We start from the raw sequence: 26,040 nt of genomic DNA, 5'->3' as shown, positions 1-26,040 counted from the left end.
GAAGCATAATTAGGAAGGCTTGGTGATGAACTGGACATTGTGTAAGATTAAATAACAAGATAAAGATATAAAGAATTCCAGAGATGGTGTAAAAGCTAGTATCCACAAGGAGTTACAAATATACTGAGAAGTAAAACAAATCAGATGTCCTTTTAGGCCCTTTTATTTACTGCTTTTCTTCTTCCCCAGACCTACAGTAATTAAACCAAGTTTATGATTTATTATGTGCTTAAAAAAAAAAAAGCCAAAAACACAATCACAACAACAATCAGCTCCTATGAAAACTATTAAAACTGGAATCAATACACCAACATCTAGGTGAAAATTCAAAGGCGGCAGGCACTGCACGCTTCCTCCTGTTTTCCTTTGGGGAAAGGGCAGATTTTAAAATCAGTAATATCCTAATAATTAATATAAAATGTTTGTTCTCAGCATACAAGCATGGAGAGCAAAAAGTCTGAACTGTATAGGTTTTAGAAATTGATTTATAGGGAAAAAATCTAGTTAGCAACATGTATATTTATATCATTAAATTCTTAAAGTCTAATGAATTTTTTTAAAAGTCACAATATAGAATCTGCTAGTTCTTCTATTTTTAAAAACCAAACCCTTGAAAGTCCTCTGAAAAATTTTCTCTTTATCCAATTTTTGTTTCATTCCAGTGCCCCAACTTAATCTTCACAGTTTCATATGAGATTCTCGAGAGAATTATTTCTAGATATTTGATTAAATAAAGATATCTTGGCCACATTTCTTTGATTCTATCTTATACTTACATGGAATGGTTCTCAAGTAGAGATTATCTCTGATCACTTGCTGCAGTTTATGGTCAATTGATCCTTTCTGAAACTGAAGACTCAGATAATGTCGCAAATCTTTATTAATGACTTTCCCTACAACAACAACAACAAAAAAATAAGACAAAGTAAATAATTGTTAGGTTTCCAGTTAAATATCAATGCTAGTTAATGATTACCCTTAAACCATTTAGCCATAAACAGGATAAAAGAAATCAGAGTATTTTATTCAAAATAACATAACTATACCAAACTATTATAGGTACTGTAATTAAAATACACACCTGTTATATACAATGTGGGTACAATTTTACATGGCAAGAGAGGGAGGAGGTATGGGTCAGAGAGTACGACAAATATCCAAAGTTATTTCATTCAATCCCATGACTTTAAGTACAATCGATAAACAGGTAAGTTTCAAATTCTTATCACATCTCTATTCCTGACCTGACTCCACCAGACTCCAAATGCATCAAACTCCTTCATCTATATTGCAGATAAATAAATTTCAGATGACCAAAACAGAACTCTTAATTCTATCCTGTTCCATTACATTTCTCTCCTCTAATCTTAGAAAATCATGTCCTCTGTCTTAGAAAATTACCACAATGCTGCTGAAACTGAAGCTCCAATACCTTGGCCACCTCAAGCAAACAGCTGATTAACTGGAAAAGACTGTGACGCTGGGAAAGATTGAAGGCAGGAGGAGGAAAAAAAAAAAAAAGGAGGAGGGGAGGGCGACAGAGGATGAGATGGCTGGATGGCATCACTGATTCAATGGACATGAACTAGGGCAAACGCTGGGAGATGGTGAGGGACAGGGAAGCCTGGCGTGCTGCAGTCCACTGAACAAGAACCACCACCCAACAGAACAAGCCCCAAACCTAGAAGTCAGCCTCAATTTCTTCTTTTTACTTCTATCCCTCAATGCAATTAATTAGCAGTTTTTGTCAGTTCTCCCTTCAACACATATCGCATAACTGCCTACTTCTATTTCCATTGCTCTCACCCTAAACTAATCCACCATGATTTCTCACCTGGAATTCTGCAAAAGCCTTCTAATTCATTCCCCTGCACCCATTTTTGGTTCCTTCCTGCTTCCACCATTCCCAAAGAAGCCAGAATGAGATTTTAAAACATAAGTCAGATAATCGATACTCTGTTTAGAACCACCTAATAACTTCTTGCTACTCTTAGAATATAATTCAGACTTCTAAACAGGGCCTAGCAAGCCCTACATGTTCCAGCTCTGACCATCTCGGACCCAAACTCACCCACCCTTCCCCCTCTCAAACTATGTTCTGCCCACAAGTCCATCTTTCTCATCTCTAATAGGCCAAATGGGTCCTATTCAGAACCTTCTGCCTATCACTAGATGGAACAGGCATTCTCTGTCCATCTGTTTGACTCCTAGATGCCACGTAAATGAGTAAGAATGAAAGGTTTCTTCCTTATTTGTGGCGAAAACGGGAGATTAAAAAGAGGAATATTAGGGGTATCAAAAAAATATAAGCAGAAAAATAGGGAGCTGCAGAAATCTGGTAGCAGTGTATTTGTAATAATGGTTGAACTTAAAATGATTATCCAAGCAATACAAACACTTTCATTAGATAAGATTTCAGTAACTCAAAAAGAGCAATGCTAAAACAAAACAGATTATGTTACTGAATAAGAAATGACTGGTTGATTAAAATATACGCTTTACTTCAAACAATATAGTTACGGCCAAATTAAATAATTTAAAAGGTTACTACAGATTGGTTCATTCTTTCAACTGTTATTTCATAACATAGCATTTCGAATCCTCTCTTTTCTCACATAAATAAATAAGCATAACCTGTATGAGAGAGTACTAAAATAAGCAGGAAATCAGAGTGCTTCTAAAGTTTGGAGATAACATTCATGTTCTAAACTAATAAACACAAACCAAGAAGTCCCTGTTTTGCATTGTCAAAAATAGACACTGAGGAAGAGGGAAACCTTGTGATCAAAGAAGAAAACCTGAAGGATATTTACAAGGATAACACTGAACAATCTGTGGGCTGAGGCTGCTTTTGTCAGGACATTTAGTGGCCCCACCAACCAAAGTCCAATTTAGATGGATTCATATTATTTCATTTTTTTTATTACAGTACTTATTCATTGTTGGGTAGAAGAAAAACCCAATTCATAATCAGTACTGTACAGTCACATTGCTTATTGAACAAAACCATACCCAATTACAAGTTTATTAAATATTTTGAAAACTAGGTAAAAAGTGTTTTGATCGCATTGTAATAATAACTATACAAAAGCCTTGGTGGATTGTTACATAAGTGCTTGAAAGTGTTTAGTGATGTTTGTGGAGGTTCGGCTAGGGTTTTGACTAGACAGAGAACGAATCAGTTTTTTCAACCTAAAATAAATTATATAGACTTCAAAACCTGCTATCCAACATATTTTCAAAAATAGATATAATCTAGATAAAGGATAATGCCTATTTTATTAAAAAACACAATCTGAGTAAACACTTTTTAAATTCAAGGTTTAAAAAAGTTTTTGAAGCTTTACTATAAAATATGGCATGACTCAGAGAGATAACTATAAAATGCTAAAAACTCACATTGAGTTTTAATCTACCAATCTATAAAAACAACAGCCATTGAATTAGATGTAATTAAAGACAAAGCCATAATAAAAATCATGGATCACAAATTACAGCATGAGGGGCTCTCAACAGGGGAAATGAATTCAATTCCTGTTTCAAGGGCCCACAAGATCTTAAGACTGAGAGAATCGGTAAAGCAGAAAGAGTTAAGGAATGACACCTAGATTTATCAGAGTAGAAACTGCTTCCTAGTCTTCACCCTCAACTTCTACAGGGACTCTGGATGCAACACTGAGATGAACAGCTGCAAAGAAAAGGGTGAAGTACAATTTCATAAATGGGATATTTTATTTAAAGTATGAAAAGTATTCAAAGATGTCATCACATTTCTCTGATGTTGGGAAAAAATATTACAAACATCACAAAATGTCAATGATAAAAGATTAACAAATTATATAGATTGGCATTCTTTAAAATTAATAATAATAATAAAATATATTGGATATAGCAGTCATCATGAATGTCCTTATTTCAAGAAACCAAAAAAACTTTCGTTAAGGGGATGGAATATTACGCTTCCCTCTTTGATGTAGTTCCAGGAAATTTGTTTTGTTTTTTTTTTTTAAAGTACAAATATCCTAAATAGGCAGGTGGCTATGGAATTACCAGAAGGCCAACAGAAACATTAGCTCAGAGAGACAATGGAGAGATTATCTATATTACTGAATTATATATGAACTTCTGCCTTTTAAGAAAGTTTCACAGAAACTTGACATTTCAAGAGTATGAAAAACATCTATTTGGGATTAATGCAGCCGTTAAACAAATGAGAAAAAAAGACTGTTCATAATTGCATTTTTACTCAGCCTTTGCTTCAAAGCGCTAAGACTATTCTTTGACTTTTAAGTGACTTATAAGTCAAATTGATTTATATGAAACTTAAAAACAGATCTATAAATCTTAAAAATACAGCTTAGGAGAGGAAAAGTCTATAACTCAACTCTCAATCACATGAATAAATCCATAATCAAAAGAACTCATGACTCAAATTCATACTTTCTGAATCTATGCCAATTAATATTCATTACCATTACTCTTTAAGGGGGCTTCCCTGATAGTTCAGTTGGTAAAGAATCTGCCTGCAATGCAGGAGACCCCAGTTCAATTCCTGGGTTGGGAAGATCTGCTGGAGAAGGGATAGGCTACTCACTCCAGTATTCTTGGGCTTCTTCCCTTGTGGCTCAGCTAGTTAAGAATATGCCCACAATGCAGGAGATCTGGGTTTGTTCCCTGGGTTGGGAAGATCACCTGGAGAAGGGAAAGGCTACCCACTCCAGTATTTTGGCCTGGAGAATTCCATGGACTGTATCAGTCCACGGGCTCACAAACAGTCCAGACACAACTGAGTGACTTTCACTTTCACTTTCTTCACTCTTTAAGGAATCAGTGTAGAGAGTCACTGGTTATTATTTAGGTAAACACTGCTGCATGCTGGCATGAGCCATGCAAGCAGCTGTAAACCAATTCAACTGCCAACATCTTACTGTCTTTTCCATAAAGATTGTCTAGGAGACTTTGTCAATCACTTGCCAAAGTCAAGATATGAGAAGTCTTTACTATTGTCTAATCCAGTAGTAATTATACAATTGAAAAGAAGAAAAAAATGAGGTCAATTTGGCATGCCTTTTTCTTATACATTTGAGTTGATTCATGGACATCATCCCATTCTTTTCTAAACGCTTCCAATATTTTATTAATTGTATTGTTTACAATCTCTTCAAATGTTGTCAGAGCTTAAAGTCAGGAAAGTGGACTTGCATTTTCACAATCTACGCCTTTTTGGAAACTGGAACATTTGTCTTGCCTCAGTCTCTTGGTACTTCCCACATTCATGGTTTCATAAAGAATACTGACAATTACCCTGAGATCACATCTGAGAGTCCCTTTAACTCCTGGGAGGACAACTCAACTATGTCTTGAAAATTTAGTTTCATGTAAAGTGAATGATATGCTCATGATCCCTTCATCTTTTTAAAATTTAGTTTTCCTCACTTGAAGTTGTTTATCTTTTACTGTTGGAAAAGTAATTCTTCTAGTTCAAGATTACAGACACAAAGTAGAATGACATAGAACTGATTTCTGCCTATAAAGAACTACCAATAACCTCTTCACACAGTAAGCCTACCTGTTCCTTCTCATCGCTCTTGCTCCAAACACAAACTTAAAAGCTCTTTGAGCTCTCCAAAGTATCTAAACTCCTTTTGAGCTTTGGCAATTCAGGAAATTCTTCAATGTTTCTTGGTCTACTTAGCACTCTACAAATGTGATTATGTGTTCCATCCAATTATTAATCATATACATCTTTTAAAAATCTTGAGCTGCTCAGAACATTCTTTGTACCTATAAGAATTTCATCACATAACTTATCTTTTAGAAATTTCTAGTCTTAGAATCACACCTATAGATGCCATAAACTTAAAAAAAAAAAAAAAAATCTGTTTTCCTCAGAGGCAAAGTACAGGCATAACCATGTCCCACTCTTCTTCTTAACTATGATGACTGTAAGATAGCCTGGTGAAATTCTCCAAACAGTTCAATCTAACTAGCTCAACACAAATGATGGTACTCACTAGTCATTTCCCATTAGACCCAGACTCAAGAGCAAAGCATTTCACTGCTTCCTCTACCTCCTAAGCTCTATGAAATCAATGAAAAAGATACATATAAGCTTAATTCCAAACTGGCTCCTTGGTTAAAGTCAGGCATTTTCTAAGACAAAATAAGCCAAACTGCAGTCCACTTGTTTGTGAAACTGTAATCTTCTCTAGGCAATCAGTATCTATACATTTCATAATAAAACACCTTCTATAGCACAAAACTTATTTTAAAATATCTTATATGGTTATTAAACACAGAAGTTTGTCTACTATCTTAGGGGCAAAGCCATGGTTTTACAGATTTAATCCCAGGATCAAGCACATAGAATGTGTGAATCAGCTTAATTTTGTATTTTTTATTGTTTATTTCACGCTCTCCATCATCGAATACATGATATTTTAGAATACTCAACTGACAGAGTATTCAATAGTCTATACAAAACTTTATTTCAAACTATGTTTCTTAAATAATGAAATTAACTTTATTTGGACTCTCTCAAAATGCTAAAGTAAATTCTTCATTGATACAGCAAGCTCCATGTCTTTAAAAGTAAGTTTTAATGATAGTTTTTAATGCCAATTCCTCAAATTATTTTCTTTGTTAATGTGTTTAAATGTGTTCCTAAAATGCTATCTAGCTATCCTAAAACACAAAATGAGGCTAAATTTTAAAAAGTCTACTGTCTTCTAGCTCCACCAGGGATAGCAAGTCTAGAGGTAGGGGAAAAAACCCAAACCCTTTTTCTGAATGTAAAATATAAGAATGAAAAGAAAAAGAAATAGAGAACAATGATGACTAGGACTGCTATTTTATAATGATAATTACTATATTGTACATATATGCTTCCCTGGTGGCTCAGCTGGTAAAGAATCCACCTGCAATGCAGGAGACCTGGGTTCAATCCCTGGGTTGGGAAGATCCCCTGGAGAAGGGAACGGCTATCCACTTCAGTATTCTGGCCTGGAGAATTCCATGGACTGTATAGACCATGGGTCACAAAGAACTGGATATGATTGAGTGACTTTCACTTTCACATATATGCTATATGTTTTCACTTACGCCTCAGGAAAATTTTAAGGTAGATATTATTATTATTACTATTTTATAGGTAGGAGCTGAGGTATAGAGAAGTGACTTGGCCAAGGTTATATCACTGGAAGTAGCAGACCTGGGATCTGAACCCAGTTAATCTGGCTCTAGAATCTGAACAATAAGCACTGTGCTAGAATACCTCTCTCTCTCCCCTTTTTTCCATTCATCCACCTACCTTCCTATCTTTCGCTGAATTTTTTCTCTTGTATAAAGGTATAAGAATACAAGCTTAGAAGACCATCTTTAATAAGAGCTCACTTTTCCTAAAAGTCACATTTATTGTGTAAAAAAAAAAAAAAAAGATTTACTGAGCCCTGAGATTTCCTGAAGCTCTTAGGGGTAAGGCAGTGAATGAGAGTGCACCCGAAGGAACTAAAAGTCTCACAGGCATGATGAACACGGAGAAAGAAATTCAGACGTGAGAGCATTATGACTGAGCCACTGTAGGAATCTACAGCCTAGATCCTAAGTCTAGGGAATCTCCAAAGACGCCACTGAGGAACTGCACTGGAGCTGAAAACTGAAGGATAAATAGGAGACAACCAAATTTAAAAGGAGGAGGGGGGTGTTGGTAGAGTGAGCGGTACATGTGAAGGCGTTTACTTGAGGTGGGAAAGAACACAGTGCTGACAGGAACTGAGAGAAATCCAGTATAGCTGGTTCTTAGAAAGCGAGGGAGCGTTCACACAAGCTGAGACAAGAGTTCCAAGGGCCAGCGGGTTGAGCAGAACCTTGTAACAACAACTTAAAAGAACTTCAACTAACTCAGGTATGACACCTAGGCCCTTCATAATTGTTATCAGTGAACAACTTGCAGATATATTCTTACTGGCCACATCTATATTTCATACTTGTGTCCAAATGCCACCTTGTTATTTCTATTCTTTTATCTGTAAAAGCATATTCAAAGTTATAAACCTGGATGATCCTTACCAATATAACTGTTTAAGTATGCCACTCTCATTACAGGCAAGTGGAACCTAATGCATTTTTTAAATAATTTGTATAACTAAATTCTTATTCTGTCCCAAATTTGAAAAGCACTAGATCTTCTGGAGTCTCCTGAGCCACTTCAGTGTTTAAAACTGGCCAGTTTTCAGTACCCTTTTGAGTTACAGTATGAAAAAATACAGACTGAAGAGATCAACTACTGAGATTCCACCTCAGTAGTTAGGGAAAGTCTCCCACTCACAGAAGGCACATTCTTTTTTTCCTCAGCCTTTTAAGATATTACTGACATATATGTAAGTTTAAGGTATACATGTGACCATCTGATACACGTATATGGGCACTAAATCGCTTCAATCATGTCCGACTCTTTTCAACCCTATGGACCGTAGCTCGCCAGGCTCCTCTGTCCATGGGATTCTCCAGGTGAGAATACTGGAGTGGGTTGCCATGACCTCCTCCAGGGGATCTTTCCAACCCAGGGATAGAACCCATGTCTCTTACATCTCCTGCATTGGCAGGCGGGTTCTTTACCACTAGCACGACCTGGGAAACCTGATGCATGTATATATTGCTAGACAAGTACCACAACAAGGTTAGTTTGCAACCCCACTTTTTCACATACTTACCATTTAATGAATGTACAGTGATAATATTTAAGACAACAACTTTGACACATATAATCTGGTATTATGGTCATCACGCTGTACATTAAAACCCCAGAACTTAGCCACCTTAGGGCTGTATGTTTGTACCCTTTCACCAACATCTCCCCATTTTCCCTATATCCAGCCCCTGAAAACCACCATTCTGCTATTTCTATGAGAATATGAGTTTCTGTTTCTATCACTATTACATTCTACATGTAAATGAGAAGATACAGTTTTGTCTTTGCCTGCTGGAGGTCACATTCTTTGTCTGTATTACAAGCTAGGGCAGGAGTACACATTAAAATGGGAATGTCCATTCTCCACTGGTTCCTGGAAGCAGTCCTCATAAACACATTGGTCAGAGTTCATCTACTGCCCTGGGTCCTACATCACTGCCAGTTTAACGTCAAGTTTGCCGCTGCACACTTGGTCCTTGCCCACCCTAGAAAAGTTTTCTTTTCTGCCTCCCTTTCTTTCCTGCCTTTCCTCCCTCCCTTGATTATTATTTTAATGCATTTATCATCAGAAGAACTGGGAGCACAGCTAAAGAAAGAACTCTTTGGTTTAGGTGGTCTATATATCTGAAAAATCCCTGAACTACCCTGAACTACACCAAACTAAATATACTCATCCCTAGCTCCTCTGTCCATGGGGATTCTCCAGGCAAGAATACCGGCATGGGCTGCCATGCCCTCCTCCAGGGGATCTTCCCAACCCAGGGATCGAATCCAGGTCTCCTGCATTGCAGGTGGATACTTCACCACCTGAGCCACCAGGGAAGCCCAAAAGTCGAACACTATTTACTACACGTAGATTTCAACATTATACAGCATTGAAATTGCTTCATTGTATTCACATTATGTATAAATAAAACCAATTATAATGCTGTAAGACGATGGCACCCCACTCCAGTACTTTTGCCTAGAAAATCCCATGGATGGAGGAGCCTGCTAGGCTGCAGTCCATGGGGTCGCGAAGAGTCGGACATGACTGAGCGACTTCACTTTCACTTTTCACTTTCATGCATTGGAGAAGGAAATGGCAACCCACTCCAGTGTTCTTGCCTGGAGAATCCCAGGGATGGGGGAGCCTGGTAGGCTGCCGTCTATGGGGTTGCACAGAGTCGGACACGACTGAAGCGACTTAGCAGCAACAGCAGCAGCATACTTTTCTGAAAAAAGATTTTTTTTAGGGTTTTTGCTTAAATTTTTTGCTTAATTAAACCAAGTCTTTCTGTGTAGAATGTATTTCCAAATAACAATCATTTCTCTAAAAAAATTCTGATGCATGGCCAGGGATCTGAGTTATAAATAAAAAGTTGGTGGCCCAGAAGAAAATTCTGTTGTGTCTGTATTTCTCCTTACTTCTGAGGCATCTTGTCCTACCCTTCTAACCTCCACACCCAACTCTTTCCCCTACTGGTTTCAGTTTTGTATCTACTCCACCTGGAGCCCCACAGAGTTGTGGACATATAAATACGGTTAGAGCAAAAGGCCTGCGCATTGACCATCTGTTCACCTACTCTTTGAAGCCAACACTCAGAACCCTGAGGTCCACATTAAGGAGCTCTTGTTTCACCTCTCCTCCCTGCTGGTTCCTGCTACAAACACTGGGGTACATGGTGGCCTCCCTCGCTGGGTCTTAAGCTTGTGTGAAGCCAGGAACTATGCTTCGTTCATTTATGTATCTGTCCTCCAAGACACCTAGCACAGCACTGAGTAAACATTCTTTAAACACTCCAAAATGATACTTTTTGAAAATTAAACCTTTCATTTTGTATTGGGAGTATGGCCGATTAACAATGCTGTGATAGTTTCAGGTAGACAGCTGAGGGACTCAGCCATACATACACGTGTATCCATTCTCCCCTAAATTCCCCTCCCATCCAGGCTGCCACATAACATTGAGCAGAGTTCCCTGTCCTATATAATAGGACCCTGTTGGTTAGCCAACCAAAAAGACACTTGATAATGTGATTGCTATACTGATAAGAGTTTTAAATGGAATTCATCCGAGAAAAACATTTCTACTGTAATCCTCACAAAAATCCTTTCATTAAGCAGCACTATTAAAAGTAATGTCTTGATTATAACAATGTGGTCAAGTGCTCATAAGGTATTTTAAATGAAAAAAGCAGGGCACAAAACAGAACATTCAGTGTGACCCCCCCAAATTGTAACATATCTGAGAATATGCAATTTTTTAAAAGGTAAGGGTCATACATAAACTCATACTTATTAAACAGTTAGCAACACTTAAATATCATTGCAGGTATATTTATTGGGTGATTTTTTAAAACTTTTATCTTCATAGTTCTGAATTTTCAAATTTTCTACAATGAAAATCTACTACTACGATGAGAAAAACTTTTAAAAACTAGAAACCATACTTTCAAAAATCTGTGCCCTTCAAAGGTCATTTGTGGAAAAAAAAGCCTGACCTAGTAGAGCAGTATGACAAAAAACTTGAAAAGTTCTACGTAAAAGCTGATACTACTTGTGTAGGTTTTCCTTTAGTTCTTTATTTTTAATAAGTATTGATAGTATTTTCCCCATAGTAAGGTTAAATTCCAACCATTTACTTTTAACTAAAATGCTCAACTGATAAGCTATACAATACTAAAATCTCTATTTTAAAAATAAAATGAAAATCACATTCTGGAAAAAACATAACAAAATTACGAAATTGTCCCTTTAAAAGTCATGTATCAGGAAGAGCACAGTAAGGTGAACCTTTCTAGCAGAAAGGAGTAGAAAAAATAAGAAATTATCAAAAGAGGGTCTTTTTCTTTTCAAAGCTTTTATTTGATGGGATCATGTAGATTTAGTACTTGAAGAAAAACAGTATTTCTCAAGTGCTATCCTGAGGCTATTCACAATTTTTTTCTTTCTGGCACTCACATCAGGAATCATTAGCAAACCTGTCATAATGCCAGATAACCAGTGCCTGGATGGCACACCAATATCTGAATCATAGTATTAATGCTTCATCCTTTTGACAAGAGGGTACAAAGCCATCTATTGTGCCCTGTCATTTTCCTGAAAACAGAAATAACTGGGTTCAGTGGTCTTTGCAAATCAAAGTTATATGCTTCAGCAGAATGTCCAGGACTTGAGGTAGAAGATTTGTTATTGATGTTCATTATAACAGCTAATAAAAAGACAGCTGAAAAGGAATACAGATGTGCTTGATTAGAAGTCTAATTGGGAAAAAAAAATGACTATTAGAGAACTCAGATTGTATTTTAAGATGCATCATTATGTAAACAATCTCAACCTCCAGGTTCAGGCAGTAGGCTGATAGAATTAACCACTATTAAAGAAGGAATTTAATAGCTTCTATTTGTCTGACAGCTTTTAAAAACATAGATTTATACTAATCCTTAGAAATTTTCTAAAGTAGATAATTTAAAGGTCCTAAAAACTATATTAAACATCAAAAGTGATCTGAACTCTGGAGTCAACATTCATTACAAAATAATCTATTTCCCATTTTCATTTCTAATCTTTATGTTTAAATCAGGAACATACTTAGAAGGACTTTTTAAATTATCCTTTCAAAAAATGTCAGAATTTAAATTTTAGAAATAAATGACCATTTCTATGTATATCCCCTTCCCCAAATTCCTCCTCTCCCTCCAACTCACTTCAACTATAAGGCTGAAAGATGAGGACCTTTCAGAAAATGTCAACATAAATGATACTGTCAGAAGATCTCTAGTCTCCCATTTCCCTTTTAAAGGGTCTTAAAAAAAGAAATCCTAAAGGAAATCAATCCTGAATATTCATTGGAAGGAGAAAGCTGAAACTCCAATACTTTGGTCACCTGATGTGAACAGCTGACTCACTGGAAAAGACCCTGATGCTGGGAAAGACTGAAGGCAGGAGGAGAAGGGGATGACAGAGGATGAGATGGTTGGATGGCATCACCAACTCAATGGACCTGAGTCTGAGTAAGCTCCGGGAGTTGGTGACGGACAGGGAAGCCTGGTGCGCTGCAGTCCACGAGGTTGCAAAGAGTCAGATACAACTGAGTGATTGAACTGAACAAAGAAAAGAACACCAAAAAAAAAAGGGAGGGGGGGTAGGGTGGGGAGGTGAAGGAGGAAGGATGGGAAGGGAGGAAGTAAGGGAAGGAGGGTATTTGTACCCCTAAACTAAACCAACAGCAAGAAAAGAATCTGTTTCAAAAGGCAATGGGAATTTCTATAAATTACAATATCAATTATTGAATACAATGAAACTACATAGTAAAAACCACAATCAAAGGTATTAAATGGCCTGATCAGATTGATAGTCCTGACTTTAAGTCTAAGAATTGAAAGGGAGTTGTCTGGGCAATGTGACAACATAAATCATTTTTATAAAAGGCTCTCTAATACAGAACAAAACAAAGAGAAATAATAAAAAATAGAAGGAAAAAATTACCCTTTGTCCACTGAAATACCAACTCCAAAGACTATAAAACATTTTGGATCACACTGAAAAAATGCCAGAAGCTGACACATAACACCCTAGCTTTTAAACTCAGCACATTTTGAACACTCTTTTCAGTACAAAATGTTGATACATTGAATGTATATATTTATCTGTAAAATAAGGGTATATGAACTGCTGTTCCCAATCCCTAGAAGCAGGAGATACAAGCATTCAGAGAGAAATAGAGACAAAACTCCCAAAATGTAGCTATCCCTGGCACTAACTCCCTACCCCCAGGATATCAGAATTACTAAGTATTAATAGAGGGTAAATGTTTCCACATCAAGCTGGAGAGTTCATATGCTAATGGAAACAGTAAGGGTTATCCAGGTAAACAGGAACAGTAGTCAATAAAAAGCATTAACAGACTGACATTGTGAAAAGGTAACTTCTCTGTGTATAGAATAAACAGAGGAGGGAGCCAAGAATAGCTATGAGGCATGCAGTTAAAATGTGAGGGCCATTGTCCAGGTCAGTATTCGTAGTGGAAAAGTAGATGGATTTGAGGTTCACTGTGCATGCCCATGGGGTCACGAAGAGTCGGACACAACTGAGTGACTTCACTTTCACTTTTCACTTTCATGCATTGGAGAAGGAAATGGCAGCCCACTCCAGTGTTTCTGCCTGGAGAATCCCAGGGATGGGGGACCCTGGTGGGCTACTGTCTATAGGGGTCGCACAGAGTCGGACACGACTGAAGCGACTTAGCAGCAGCAGCAGCAGTACATGCCCATATATATGTAAAATTTTTCAATACCAAACACTATCCTTCTAGAAGAGGTTGTCATCTGATATTTGAGCCTTACAAAGTCTCAAATTACAGAATGATCTATGTTATTTTATTTTGAAAAATACAAGGTACTGTCTGAAGAAAACATGTTAGCCTGAACCAACAAAACAGTTTAAGAGATAATCTAACACAATTGCTAGGGGTTAGGGACGGGGGTAGGGGGGAGCAAATAAAGTGAGAAGATTCAGTATTTTTTCTTGGGAGATTACTTCACAACTGCATGTGACAATGTCATTGTTAAGCAATCTTTCAATGACCAGGTTTTACTCGTTTGTTTTAAAGGTAGTGCTGCTGCTAAGTCGCTTCAGTCATGTCTGACTCTGTGCGACCCCATAGACAGCAGCCCACCAGGCTCTTCTGTCCATGGGATTCTCCAGGCAAGAACACTGGAGTGGTTTGCCATTTCCTACTCCAATGCATGAAAGTGAAAAGTCAAAGTGAAGTCGCTCAGTCATGTCTGACTCCTAGCGACCCCATGGACTGCAGCCCACCAGGCTCCTCCGTCCATGGGATTTTCCAGGCAAGAGTACTGGAGTGGGGTGCCTTTTTCTGGTCATGCCACACAGCTTGTAGGCTCTTAGTTTCCCCACGAGGTATTGAACCTGTGCCTTTGACAGTGAAAGTGTGGAAACTTAACCACTGGACCACCAGGGAGCTCCCTGGTGATCACTTTTTGAAAAAAGCAATTCAGTCCATACTTAGGTTATGAGATCACGAACATACGCCAACATTTTGCTTGAATTGTACTTGTGGCAGGGACAGCATTACATACAGATTTAAAAACTACAATGTCTCAAGCAGCTTAGATGGAAGAGAGGAGGAAGTGAACTAGAAGTTGTTAGGTGACTCATTCCAGTGTTGACAAAATACTAAAGATGTAAGTTGAAGAATTTGAACAAAATTTTTACATGAAATAGTGGGAAAACAGTATTTCTAAATTTCATTTTAAATATATGTTAATTAAATTTTAGAGGTAGAAATCTGATTATATCCCTAAAAGCTTACATTCAGACTGCCTAATCAAAACAGTATGTGTTTTTTTAAGTGTCTTTTTAAAACAACTGTGGGACAGCATAAACTTAACTACAGGACCTTCTCCTATCTGGATATTCATGATATTATAAATAGAATCTATTAGCCTTAGCAATATATTTGATAAGAAGATTCAGGGGGAAAGAGACAACAGTAAAGATCACATCAGACTTCTAACTTGAAAAACCAGGAAATTTAAGTTCCATTTAAAGAAAAGAAATAGAAAGGGGAAGAAACAGATTTTGAGAATTGAGGCAGGAAATCAGTATGATAACATGTCATGTTATTTGAGATGGCAGTGAGACAGATACCATATGAAAATATTAATGGATCTGAATTTAGAGCTGTAAATTGGGAGACTTTAACTCACAATAAAAATCTGGCCTTGGTAGAGGTGTGGGGCGATATAAGTTGGAACAACTTTTCTGGAAGGCATTATGGCAATATCTATTAACATACACTTGCATGTCTTCTGACAGAAGAGTTCTACTGAAGTTACAGTCACACAAAAATGTAAAAAACAAAACATAATAGATGAATGTTTATCACAGCATTATTTATAAGGAATTTAAATGTCCAACTATAACTGGTGAGTAAATTATCAATGATAAAATACATCTTCAATTACTGAGGTATGTTTTAACATGTTGTTGAATAAAAAAAGGGTTTCCCTGGTGACTTAGTTGATAAAGAATCCGCCTGCTATACAGGAGACCCAGGTTCAATCTCTGGGTGGGGAAGATCCCCTAGAGAAGGAAACGGCAATGCACTCCAGTATTCTTGCCTGGAAAATCCAGAGGGAGATACAGAAGGGAACTTTCAGTGCAAGATGTCATTTATGAAATTGGTACACTTTTCCTATATGTATTTATGCAAGAATATATTCTAAATATGCTCATCTCTGAGTGACAAGATGTTGAAGAATTTTACCCTCAACTTTGTAATATTCTATATTGTTTGAGAGATTTAAGATGACAACAACAGCATACCATATTTTTAGCAATCTATAAAGCATTTTTCTCTTTTTTCCATTAAGAGTTGGAGCACAATATAACTTTGAAGGTAAATAATAAAAACAGGAAAAGAAGACCACCCTGGCTGAACTGGACCACTACCCCAGACTTGAAACCAAACAATTAGGCTAGAGAAGTCAGTCCTGCTTGACCTTAAGCCTGTAATTTGATTACTGAAATCAGTAGTGACTCGGTGTTTAACAGGTCACTCCCAAAACTAGTTGCTAAACCCTGATCCAGGGAGCAAGTACTATAATGTGATTTAGGACAAGTTACTGTAAGACAAAATTAAAAGACATTTGCTCCTTGAAAGAAAAGCTATGACAAACTTAGACAACGTATTAAAAAGTAGAGACATCACTTTGCCAACAAATGACCATCTAGTCAAAGCTACAGTTTTTCAAGTAGTCATGTATAGATATGAGAGCTGGACCATAAAGAAGGCTGAGCACCAAAGAACTGATATTTTCAAACTGTAGAGCTGGAGAAGGCTCTTGAGAGTCCCCTGGACTGCAAGGAGATCAAAACAGTTAATCCTAAAGGAAATCAACCTTGAATATTCATTGGAAGGACTGATGTTGAAGCTGAAGCTCCAATACTTTGGCCACCTGATGTGAGGAGCCGACTCATTGGAAAAGACCCTGATGCTGGAAAAGATTGAAGGCGGAAGAAGGGGACGGCAGAGGATGAGATGGTTAGATAACATCACTGACTCAATGGACATGAGTTTGAGCAAACTCTGGGAGATACTGAAGGACAAGGAAGCCTGATGAGCTGCAGTTTGTAGGGTCGAAAAGAGTCAGACGCAACTGAAAGACTGAACAACTGTAAGGCCACATCTTCAGGATTAGTAAGTTATGTATATGAAAACACTGACTGGAGAAAAATAATTTTTGATAGCTTGACTCCACTGAAAATATTTTCCCATGAGAAAGAAAAAAAGGAGAGAGAGATTATATGATAGAGCTCAGCCTCTCCCTTAAAGTAAACAAAACCAAAAGACAGGAGGGTTATAAAACAAAACGCCAGGCACTATGCTAGTGTTGAAGCTATAAAAATCATAATATAGTACCTGCCCTGGTGTTGGGGTGTCACAGACAAGTATAAACAACTGCTAAAACCAGTGAAAAAGCATGTACAAGGTACATGAGAGCATGTAGCTAAAAAGAAAATAAATAACTATGTTTAAAGGGGAAAACCAGTTAATCTAGGCTGGAAGTATGGATGGGAGGACGGGATTGGGACTACCATGGGCATTTCAGGTAAGGGGAAGAGCACAGTGGCGGGGCGGTGGTAGAGTATAAGACTAGAGAGATGCAGGAGCTCAGGTAACAGAAGGCTTTACTTATGTCACTAAATGGTTAGAACTTAAGTCTGTAGTGAAGAAGTTACTAAGATTTTTATTACCAGGAGAATGACACAGCCAAGCTTCTCTGGCAGCTCAGCTAGTAAGGGATCTGTCTGCATCAGGAGATCCCAGTTTGATTCCTGGGTCAGGAAGATACACTGGAGAAGGGACAGGCTACCACTCCAGTGTTCTTGGGCTTCCCTGGTGGCTCAGCTGGTAAAGAACCCACCTGCAATGTGGGAGACACGGGTTTGATTCCTGAGTTGGGAAGATCCCCTGGAGAAGGGAACGGCTACCCACTCCAGTATTCTGGCCTGGAGAATTCCATGGACTCTATAGTCCATGGGGTTGCAAAGAGTGGGACACGACTGAGCACCTTTCACTTGACACAGCCAGACTTGTGTTTCAGATGGATAATTCTGGCAACACTGTGGCCTATGGAGACAAGGAGAACAACTGGAGGGCACCAAGACCAGCACAGAATAAATTTAGCCACGAACCCATTAATACTGGCAGTAGAAGCAGTATTAGAAGAATCAACGCAGCAGAAAATTGGGTTGGTGAAATAGGAGGCAACTCAAGAAACATAAACTGAAAATAATAATTTAACCAAAGAAGTGAATGCTCACAGATTTGCAGAGTGCTCTAATTTAAACTTAAATGACAGGAATCCTTGAAGGAAAAGGAGAATGAAATAAATAATAAATAAACAAATAGCGCAGCTGAAGGAAAGTGAAAAATTTTAAAGGAGAGAAGTTAGAAATTGAAAAGTTTACCATGTCTCAAAAAGAAGAAAAAGAAAGAAAAACAACAGCAACATAAAAATACAAATTTAAATTCTTTAGGTATTTCCTTAAGTTTCTCAGAATAAGACCAGATATTATTTAAAGAGTCAAAATCAAGAGAGTTTAAGATGATAACTCCATGGTAAAAAAACATGATATAATACCCATGCTCCATTTGCTTGGCAACAAAAAGTCTTTCAGACTTGCGGTGGCAGTGGCGGTTTAAAAAAAAGAAAAAAGTGGGTTTTTTTTCCCATTTAACTACCTTTTCTTCAGCAAGCAATGAATGATCCAGAGCTCTATGACTGAAGCTTAAAAAAGTACTATACTTTAAAGCTGCTATATGCAAATACTATATAATACTGTTACTGTGATAAAAATAAACAGATGACACATGAGAGAGAAATGATACACAGGCAAGGTAACAAGACCAGCAGACACGGGAAGCAAGCACAATCTAAGCTACCCTGTTTTTTATGGTGGAAAGTCAGAAACGAATGCTTCACAGAGAAATATAAATTAATGACAATTAGGTTGGAAAAAGTTTGTGGTAAGTTCAAGACTAACATCAATTCTTTGAAGCTCCTCAAAAACATATACCTTCATATATTATATGATTGTATCACCTACTCACATTATGAGGCACTTCTAAAATACACAGAATTAAACTCTCAAGAAATAACATGATTCATTTGTACCTTAACCTCAGTAAACTTCACATAATTCTTTATTAAATTTTAAAAATAAAATTCAAAACCACAGAGCACTTTTGCTGCTATTGAAGAAAACTATTCTATTTAAAAGAAGGACTAGTAGATGACAAAAAGTACCATTAAAAAGTATTCTTAGTTATCAAGGGTTTTTGAAGAGTCAGATGTAAGGATTTTAGATAAGATCTTAAAAAAATAAGATGAATTGGCAAAAAATTAAATATTTGCTAGTGATAAGATCATGGGTTACTATGCCTTGGCTTAAATTTTGTCTTAAATGTTGTTACAATTTTCACAACTCAAAATAAAACAAAACTAGATAACTCTCAACACAAAAACATAGGTATATTTTACTTATAACTATAAAGACAAAGATATACACATTAATACTGATGAAAGGGAATTTGCAGACATGGAAATAAAGTTTAATGTTCATTTCTATTTCTGGGCATCTATGTACATTTATAATCCAAAAATTTTATGAAAAACTGACATATAAAAAGATTCACAGTTGACTCTACAAAAATGAAATACATAATTTTTCTTACAAAGTACGAAAATCTTTAAGCAATAAGGCTACATTTATGTGATAATAATTTTAATCAAATTACCTAGTCGATTCAGTGAAGAACCAATTTAACTGATTTCATTTGTTAAATTAATGATTACTAATTGTCTGAGTTATAATTATGTGTCTGTTATTGAACAATAACAACTCTTACTTTATAGCAGAGGTTTTAAAAAAAATGCTATAAGAACAGAATTGTACCTTCAAAGAAATTTTATGAGGAATTTAAATGTACAAAAACAGATAAGACTGCTGAGTCCAGTTTGAAAAACATTGCTTCACCAGAGGTTTACCAGGTTAATATGCAGGAGGTTGTTTTAGTACCTCAATATAGCTGCAATCCTCATCAGTCACCTTAAAGGGGGAAACAGAGATTTCTGTTAATACCATGTTATGTATTATAAGGCTTCCCAAAAGTATAGTCAGTTTAGTCAGTGATAGTGCCCTGCTTTCTTTTTTTCTTCCAATACACATTTGTTAAAATGTACTTAATTTTTTATATAATGAAAAGAGAGGAGGAAAAACCACTAGAAAAGAAAAAGGCAAAAATTAATGACTAGACAGTTCAAAGAAATGCAATGACTTGTAAACACAGAAAAAGATATTTAACTTCACTCATGATAACCTCAACTTCACTAATATGATAAATACTAATCAAAACAACACAGATACCACGTCTCACCCATCAACTGATAAAACAAATGAACAGCGTTGGCGAGGCTGTGGAGAAAAAGCACTAGCATAAAGCGTTGACGGGTGCAGTGGCACACCAAGAGGGGGTGATGGACACAGACCGTGTCCAGTGCCAGAATAAGGAGGTATACTGTCCACAGAGAATTTATAAACCAAAACTCGATCTGCTCCTTACCATCAGGTGACGGCAATTTAGATGAATGGATAAGAAAGCTGTGGTACATATACACAATGGAGTATTACTCAGCCATTAAAAAGAATACATTTGAATCAGTTCTAATGAGGTGGGTGAAACTGGAGCCTATTATACAGAGTGAAGTAAGCCAGAAGGAAAAACATAAATACAGTATACTAACGCACATATATGGAACTTAGAAAGATGGTAACAATAACCCGGTGTACGAGACAGCAAAAGAGACACTGATGTATAGAACAGTCTTATGGACTCTGTGGGAGAGGGAGAGGGTGGGAAGATTTGGGAGAATGGCAATGAAACATGTAAAATATCATGTAGGAAACAAGTTGCCAGTCCAGGTTCGATGCATGATGCTGGATGCTTGGGGCTGGTGCACTGGGACGGCCCAGAGGGATGGTATGGGGAGGGAGGAGGGAGGAGGGTTCGGGATGGGGAACACATGTATACCTGTGGCGGATTCATTTTGATATTTGGCAAAACTAATACAATTATGTAAAGTTTAAAAATAAAATAAAATTGGAAGAATAAAAAAAAGAAAAAAAAATAAATGTCAACAATAAAATGCTCTCTGAAAAAAATTTTTAGTTTTTCCAAATTTTAAATAATTGTTGTGGTTGTTGTTGAGCTTTAATAACATGTATGTAAGTTTCAAATTCAACATTTTTATTACTTATTTTTCAAACACTGAACTACACATGAAGTTAATTTGAAGAACTCCCAGTTGGGCCTCTGATATACATGGATTCAGTTCTACACATTCATTTCGGAAGTTAAATCTGTAATGTTCTCAAATGGTCCAAACTCCATTTGAGCAGTTTGTCTCTGCTGCTGCTGCTGCTAAGTCGCTTCAGTCGTGTCCGACTCTGTGCGACCCCATAGACGGCAGCCCACCAGGCTCCCCCGTCCCTGGGATTCTCCACTGGAGTGGCTTGCCATTTCCTTCTCTAGCCCCTGTGTTATATTACCTACTCCTGCATTTAAAACAATAGATTCCAAATAAACAATGACTGCTGTAAGCTATTTCTCTTTTCTAGGTTATCTTTTTCCCTGGTGGGAGGTTTTAGTTGAGTTAATCAGACACAAAAATACTTGCAGACAGCCGGAATTAGCCTTGAACAATGACTAGTAAAGCACAAAGCTTTAAAAACAGTTATTTAAAGAATAGTGCATGGAAAAGGTGGTTAAGGTCATCAACAATAAAACACAGGAAATGGACACTTAGAAAAAGAATCAAATTTTGAAGGATGCTAGGAGAGACACCAAAAGATGTTGCTCTTAGATTACTAGAAGAAACCAAAAGGGCAATGCTTATTTGAATGTCTGGTTATTAATTAGTGGATCAAACAGTGTCCATGTTCACTATCATTCCACCATCTTCTCTTGATTTTGTTGAAAAACTTCAGGAGTTTGTTTCTTTTTTTTCTTTTAACTAAATGCAATAAAAATTCAAGATGAATTTTCTGGTGGAGATATGTTAGCAAACATTTTCTATAATGTACTCTATTTTAAAATTTACTTTTACTAGTGTGATTGTCTACTCAAATGTTCAATAAAAGGAAATATTTACTGTATATATATACAGTAAATATAAATATTTATATATATACGGTATTTTATTTCATGGTCATTTCTGAAAATAACTTTATAATATAGAAGAGAGAAATATTAAATAACTACCTGCTCTATGCTCAAATACACTAAATATGTCCCTGTAGGGTATAAAATGATACAACCAGCATAGAAGAAAAAATGGGGACAGTTAGAGTTACAGCTATATAATAACAAACATAAACAGCAGGAGGCTAAATAAGAAATTAAAAAATAGTTACTTTTGATGGAGGAAGTGAAAGGACTGAGGCAAGGGGAAGATGTAGAAAATTGAAACAAAAGTATACTTGTTAGTATAGCTTGACTTCTGAACTAGACAAATGCTTTATACATTCAAGAGAATAAAACTAAATTTAAAAACCTAAGTTAGCAAACCTTACACTGAAAACAAATGGAAATAAATGAACTTAACTGCATATCAAATTGGTAATATAACCATATGAAGACAAAAATAATATTTCAAGTCACTTTTGAACATAGTACTCTGACTTGCATCCTTACTGGGGTATATTCTAAAAATATTAAAAACTGCAAAGAAATCTCACACTTCTTACATAATGGTTACAATATTAATATTAGTTTTTATAATTTTGAACCTATTTTATTTGCACTATCAGATAAAAAATATAGGTAATTATGTAAATATTTCAGACAAAAATGTTCCATGAAAGACAAAAGATACAAGTAATGAATATCTCTAATGTTCATACTGTGCTTTCTAAATACTCTTCTCCATTAAAAGGAACCAGAGTTTCCTGGAGAAATGACTGGTTCTAGATCTGAGGTAGGGATAATATAAGTGAGTCTACTAGGTCATTATGTTTTTCTAGAAAGGGAAAAACTAATGAAGGGCAGTCAAAAGGGCACTAGAGCCAACTCTGAGAGGCTCTCGCCAGACATCTGAGAGAATTTAAGTCTTAAAAAGAATAACAGTTATAACTGACAACAAATTGAACAAATAAAAATCCATGAGTCCATAATAATACTCTAAAAAAAGAGGAAAAAAGCATTTCATCTGTAATCAGCAGAGGGGACTACAGCACCAAACTTCCTGTTCTCAAAACTTCTCATTAAAAGTAAACAAGCATTTATTCTGCCTTTTGGGGAAAGAACTGCTGTTCATCCCCAATGGAAGAGGAAAAGTTTTTTACCTAAGAACGCCAGCTAACAGATGTAGAAGGAATGATATAACTATCAATGAAATAATTACCTTCCAGATTACTTCCTAATTTCAAAGGGGAAAATTATATTATTACACAGAAGATCAAACTTAGTATTAAGAGTGTGATGATCTGACATCCTCCTGAGGTAACACAATATGAAATTATATCACCTATGACATATCCTTGCCCAAATTTTTCATCTAATTACACCAAGCCTTTAAACTGAGTTTCCTGTTTACAGGAATTACAAAGGATAGAGGAACAAGATAAATGATGCTCTGAGGAAACAATCAGACAAATACAGAGTTTAGAACACTCTGTTTCTTAAAAAGTAAATGTTCCTCTCCAAAAAAAAAAAAAAGCTCTGGAATAAAAGAGACAAAAGAGGCATAACACCCAAAGGCAACACATGAACCTTGATTGGATTCTTTTTAAGGAAGGAAAAAAAAAATCTATAAAACATTAAGATCATCAGCAAATGTCAATATGGCCTGAATAGTAAGTGATACTAACAAATTATTGTTAATTTTCTTGCATGTGATAATGGTATTGAAAGGTATAATAAGGTATAATAGGAAATACATGCTAAATAGCTTAGGAATGAAGTATCATAAAGTTTGTAATTTACTTTGAAATGATTTGACTAAACACATATACTCAAAGGTGCGTACGGAAGTATGGTAATGGTAACATTACCTAGGTATTCACTGGCCAATTCCTTTTAAGTTTTGTGTAGGTTTGAAAATTTTCATAACCAGAAATTGAAAAAACAGAATTCTTGTCAACACAGTATTTATTAACTAATCCAAGCAATATGTACTTCAATAGGGCACATTATTCACAAAAAGACATAAGAACTCATTCTATGTTCTCTGCCATTCTGCCAATCAGGAAACAATCTTATATCTTTTACAGAAGCAAAACAGCAGTCAGAAACATCTTCCTTACCTTAGTAAATTGACTTCTTTACAATTCTAGATTTTCTCAACAGAGGAAGAATTTTCTTCTACCTGACTGCCACTTCATCTTAGCTCAAAGTCCTCTGAAGCCCAAGTTAATGTGAATGAAGTTATACTGAATGCTGAAAATCTTCTAAACCCTCCACTTGGCACCTAGTATTATACCCTGGCTTACGACCTAAATCATACATTCTTAAAGACAGCACAGCCTTTTAGGCCCCTCCCTCCCTACTCTGCATGCTCTTCACTGGTCTCATCTACTCTTACAACTTTTGTAATGATCACCTGCTGCTGCTGTTGCTCACCTATAGTCTCACAATTCCCCAAAGGATATTCGAACTCATATCTTTTCTCCCTACTTCCATACTTTTCTGCCTACTGAATGTTTTCACCAAGGTGTTCCCAAAGTTCCTCTGAAACAGCAAGCCTAAATGAGAAGTCATCATCCCTCCTCCCCTATTAAAAAAATCTACCACAATTTGTCTCAGAAGCCAAATTAGAAACCTAGGCATCAATCCTGGTTCTTCTCACACCTCAATGAGATATCAAATTAATAATAATAATGCTAAAAATTGCAAAGATAATTATTACAGTACTGAACAGCTACATAGTACTAACCATGTACTTGCCACAGTTCTACACTCTGTACATAAATTAATTAATTTAATCCTCACACAATACTATGAGATAAGTATTGTGTTTCTTTTCATTTTACAATGAGTAAATGAGATTCAGAGAAGTTTTGCAATTTGCCAAACTTTACAAAGAATGGCAACCCACTCCAGTGTTCTTGCCTGGAGAATCCCAGGGACGGGGGAGCCTGGTGGGCTGCCGTCTATGGGGTCGCACAGAGTCGGGGACATGACTGAAGCAACTTAGCAGCAGCAGCAGCAGCAAGTGGTAGAGTTAGGATCTGAACCTGGGTGTTTGGGCTCTAGAGTCTGTTTTCTTTAACTAATACACTATACCTCCCCCTCAATCACCAAATAGTATTTGATTTCATCTTCTGAATATTTCTCAAACTCATTCAATTCTCTCCACTTTAACAACCACTGTTCTAATGCAGGTCACCACCATCTTTTGTCTGATGAAACCAATAGTTCTTACCTGGATTCCTGCTACCATCCCTGGTCTCCAATGTAGCAGCCAGGATGGTTTTCCTGAAGTACAAAGCTGATTACATCACACCTCTGCTTTCACAGAGAAACTTAACGGTTTCTAACTGAACTCCGAATAGCATTCAAATCCATTAATGCAATTAACAGAGCCTCCAGCTTTCCTCTTCAGCCTTCTTTCCACCCTCAATTCCTTTGTAGTTTCCTCTCCATACTCTGTTACCACTGTAATTCTTACATTCCTCAAATGTTAGTTTGTCTAGCTGAAATACTCTTCCTCCAACCTCTGATCTGCCTATTTCTTAACCTTTATATCTACATTCATGGACATGGATGTCATTTTTTTTAGAGCTTTCCTGATCTCCCAACTCTTAAGCTACTTGCCTTAGTAGTTAGGCAGTATTTGACTCCTTAGGGCGCCATAAAATTTTTTATCAAATATATACACCCATATGTTTCACACTGAATTATAACAGTCTATTACTTGTCTGTCTCACTCCTAGACTGAGAGCATTTAGGAGAACAGGGACAACGTACCAAAAACAAAAGCTCAAAAAATACTGAAGAATTAATCAAATGCAACAGAACAACTTAAAGCCTTTGTCAAATAAAATAACCTTCTTGATCTAATTGTATTTTTCTTTATAAATCTAATAAATCTTATCATCTGGAATATTCTACTCAAAACATTTATTGTTAATAACCATCCACATTACTCACATTATCTCCACTGTTCATTTATCTTCTTGAAACTTGGGACTATAATAGTTAAAATTATAAAGCTAAAATACAGCTTTACAAAATCGTGCTATCTTTTAATCTCTATATGCAGTTTTCAAAAGAACGTTTT

General features: G+C 36.5%; 1 protein-coding gene across 10 annotated transcripts in view; it reads right to left on the bottom strand.

The window, feature by feature from the left end:
• MAGI3 (membrane associated guanylate kinase, WW and PDZ domain containing 3) overlaps positions 1-26,040 on the bottom strand; it is a 292,911-nt gene that overhangs the window by 114,128 nt on the left and 152,743 nt on the right. For 8 of the 10 annotated variants that reach the window (XM_086391923.1, XM_086391926.1, XM_086391922.1 and 5 more), the window contains one exon: positions 777-893. Coding sequence is in view for 5 of the 10 variants with exons in the window: in XM_086391922.1 (XP_086248048.1) it covers positions 777-893 (117 nt within the window). In the remaining 5 variants the exon portion in view is untranslated. Of the gene's footprint in view, positions 1-776; positions 894-19,657; positions 19,811-26,040 lie in introns of those variants that run through there. The other 2 variants (XM_086391925.1, XM_086391924.1) reach the window with 2 other exon arrangements.

This window comes from Bos grunniens, chromosome 3, assembly GCF_055505025.1.
Source record: "Bos grunniens cultivar Pamir isolate PY7600 chromosome 3, Bosgru_T2T1.0, whole genome shotgun sequence".
NCBI classification, from domain to species: Eukaryota; Metazoa; Chordata; class Mammalia; order Artiodactyla; family Bovidae; genus Bos; species Bos grunniens.
Note: the sequence above shows the minus strand (reverse complement) of the source record. Positions and strands in the feature narration are given on the sequence as shown.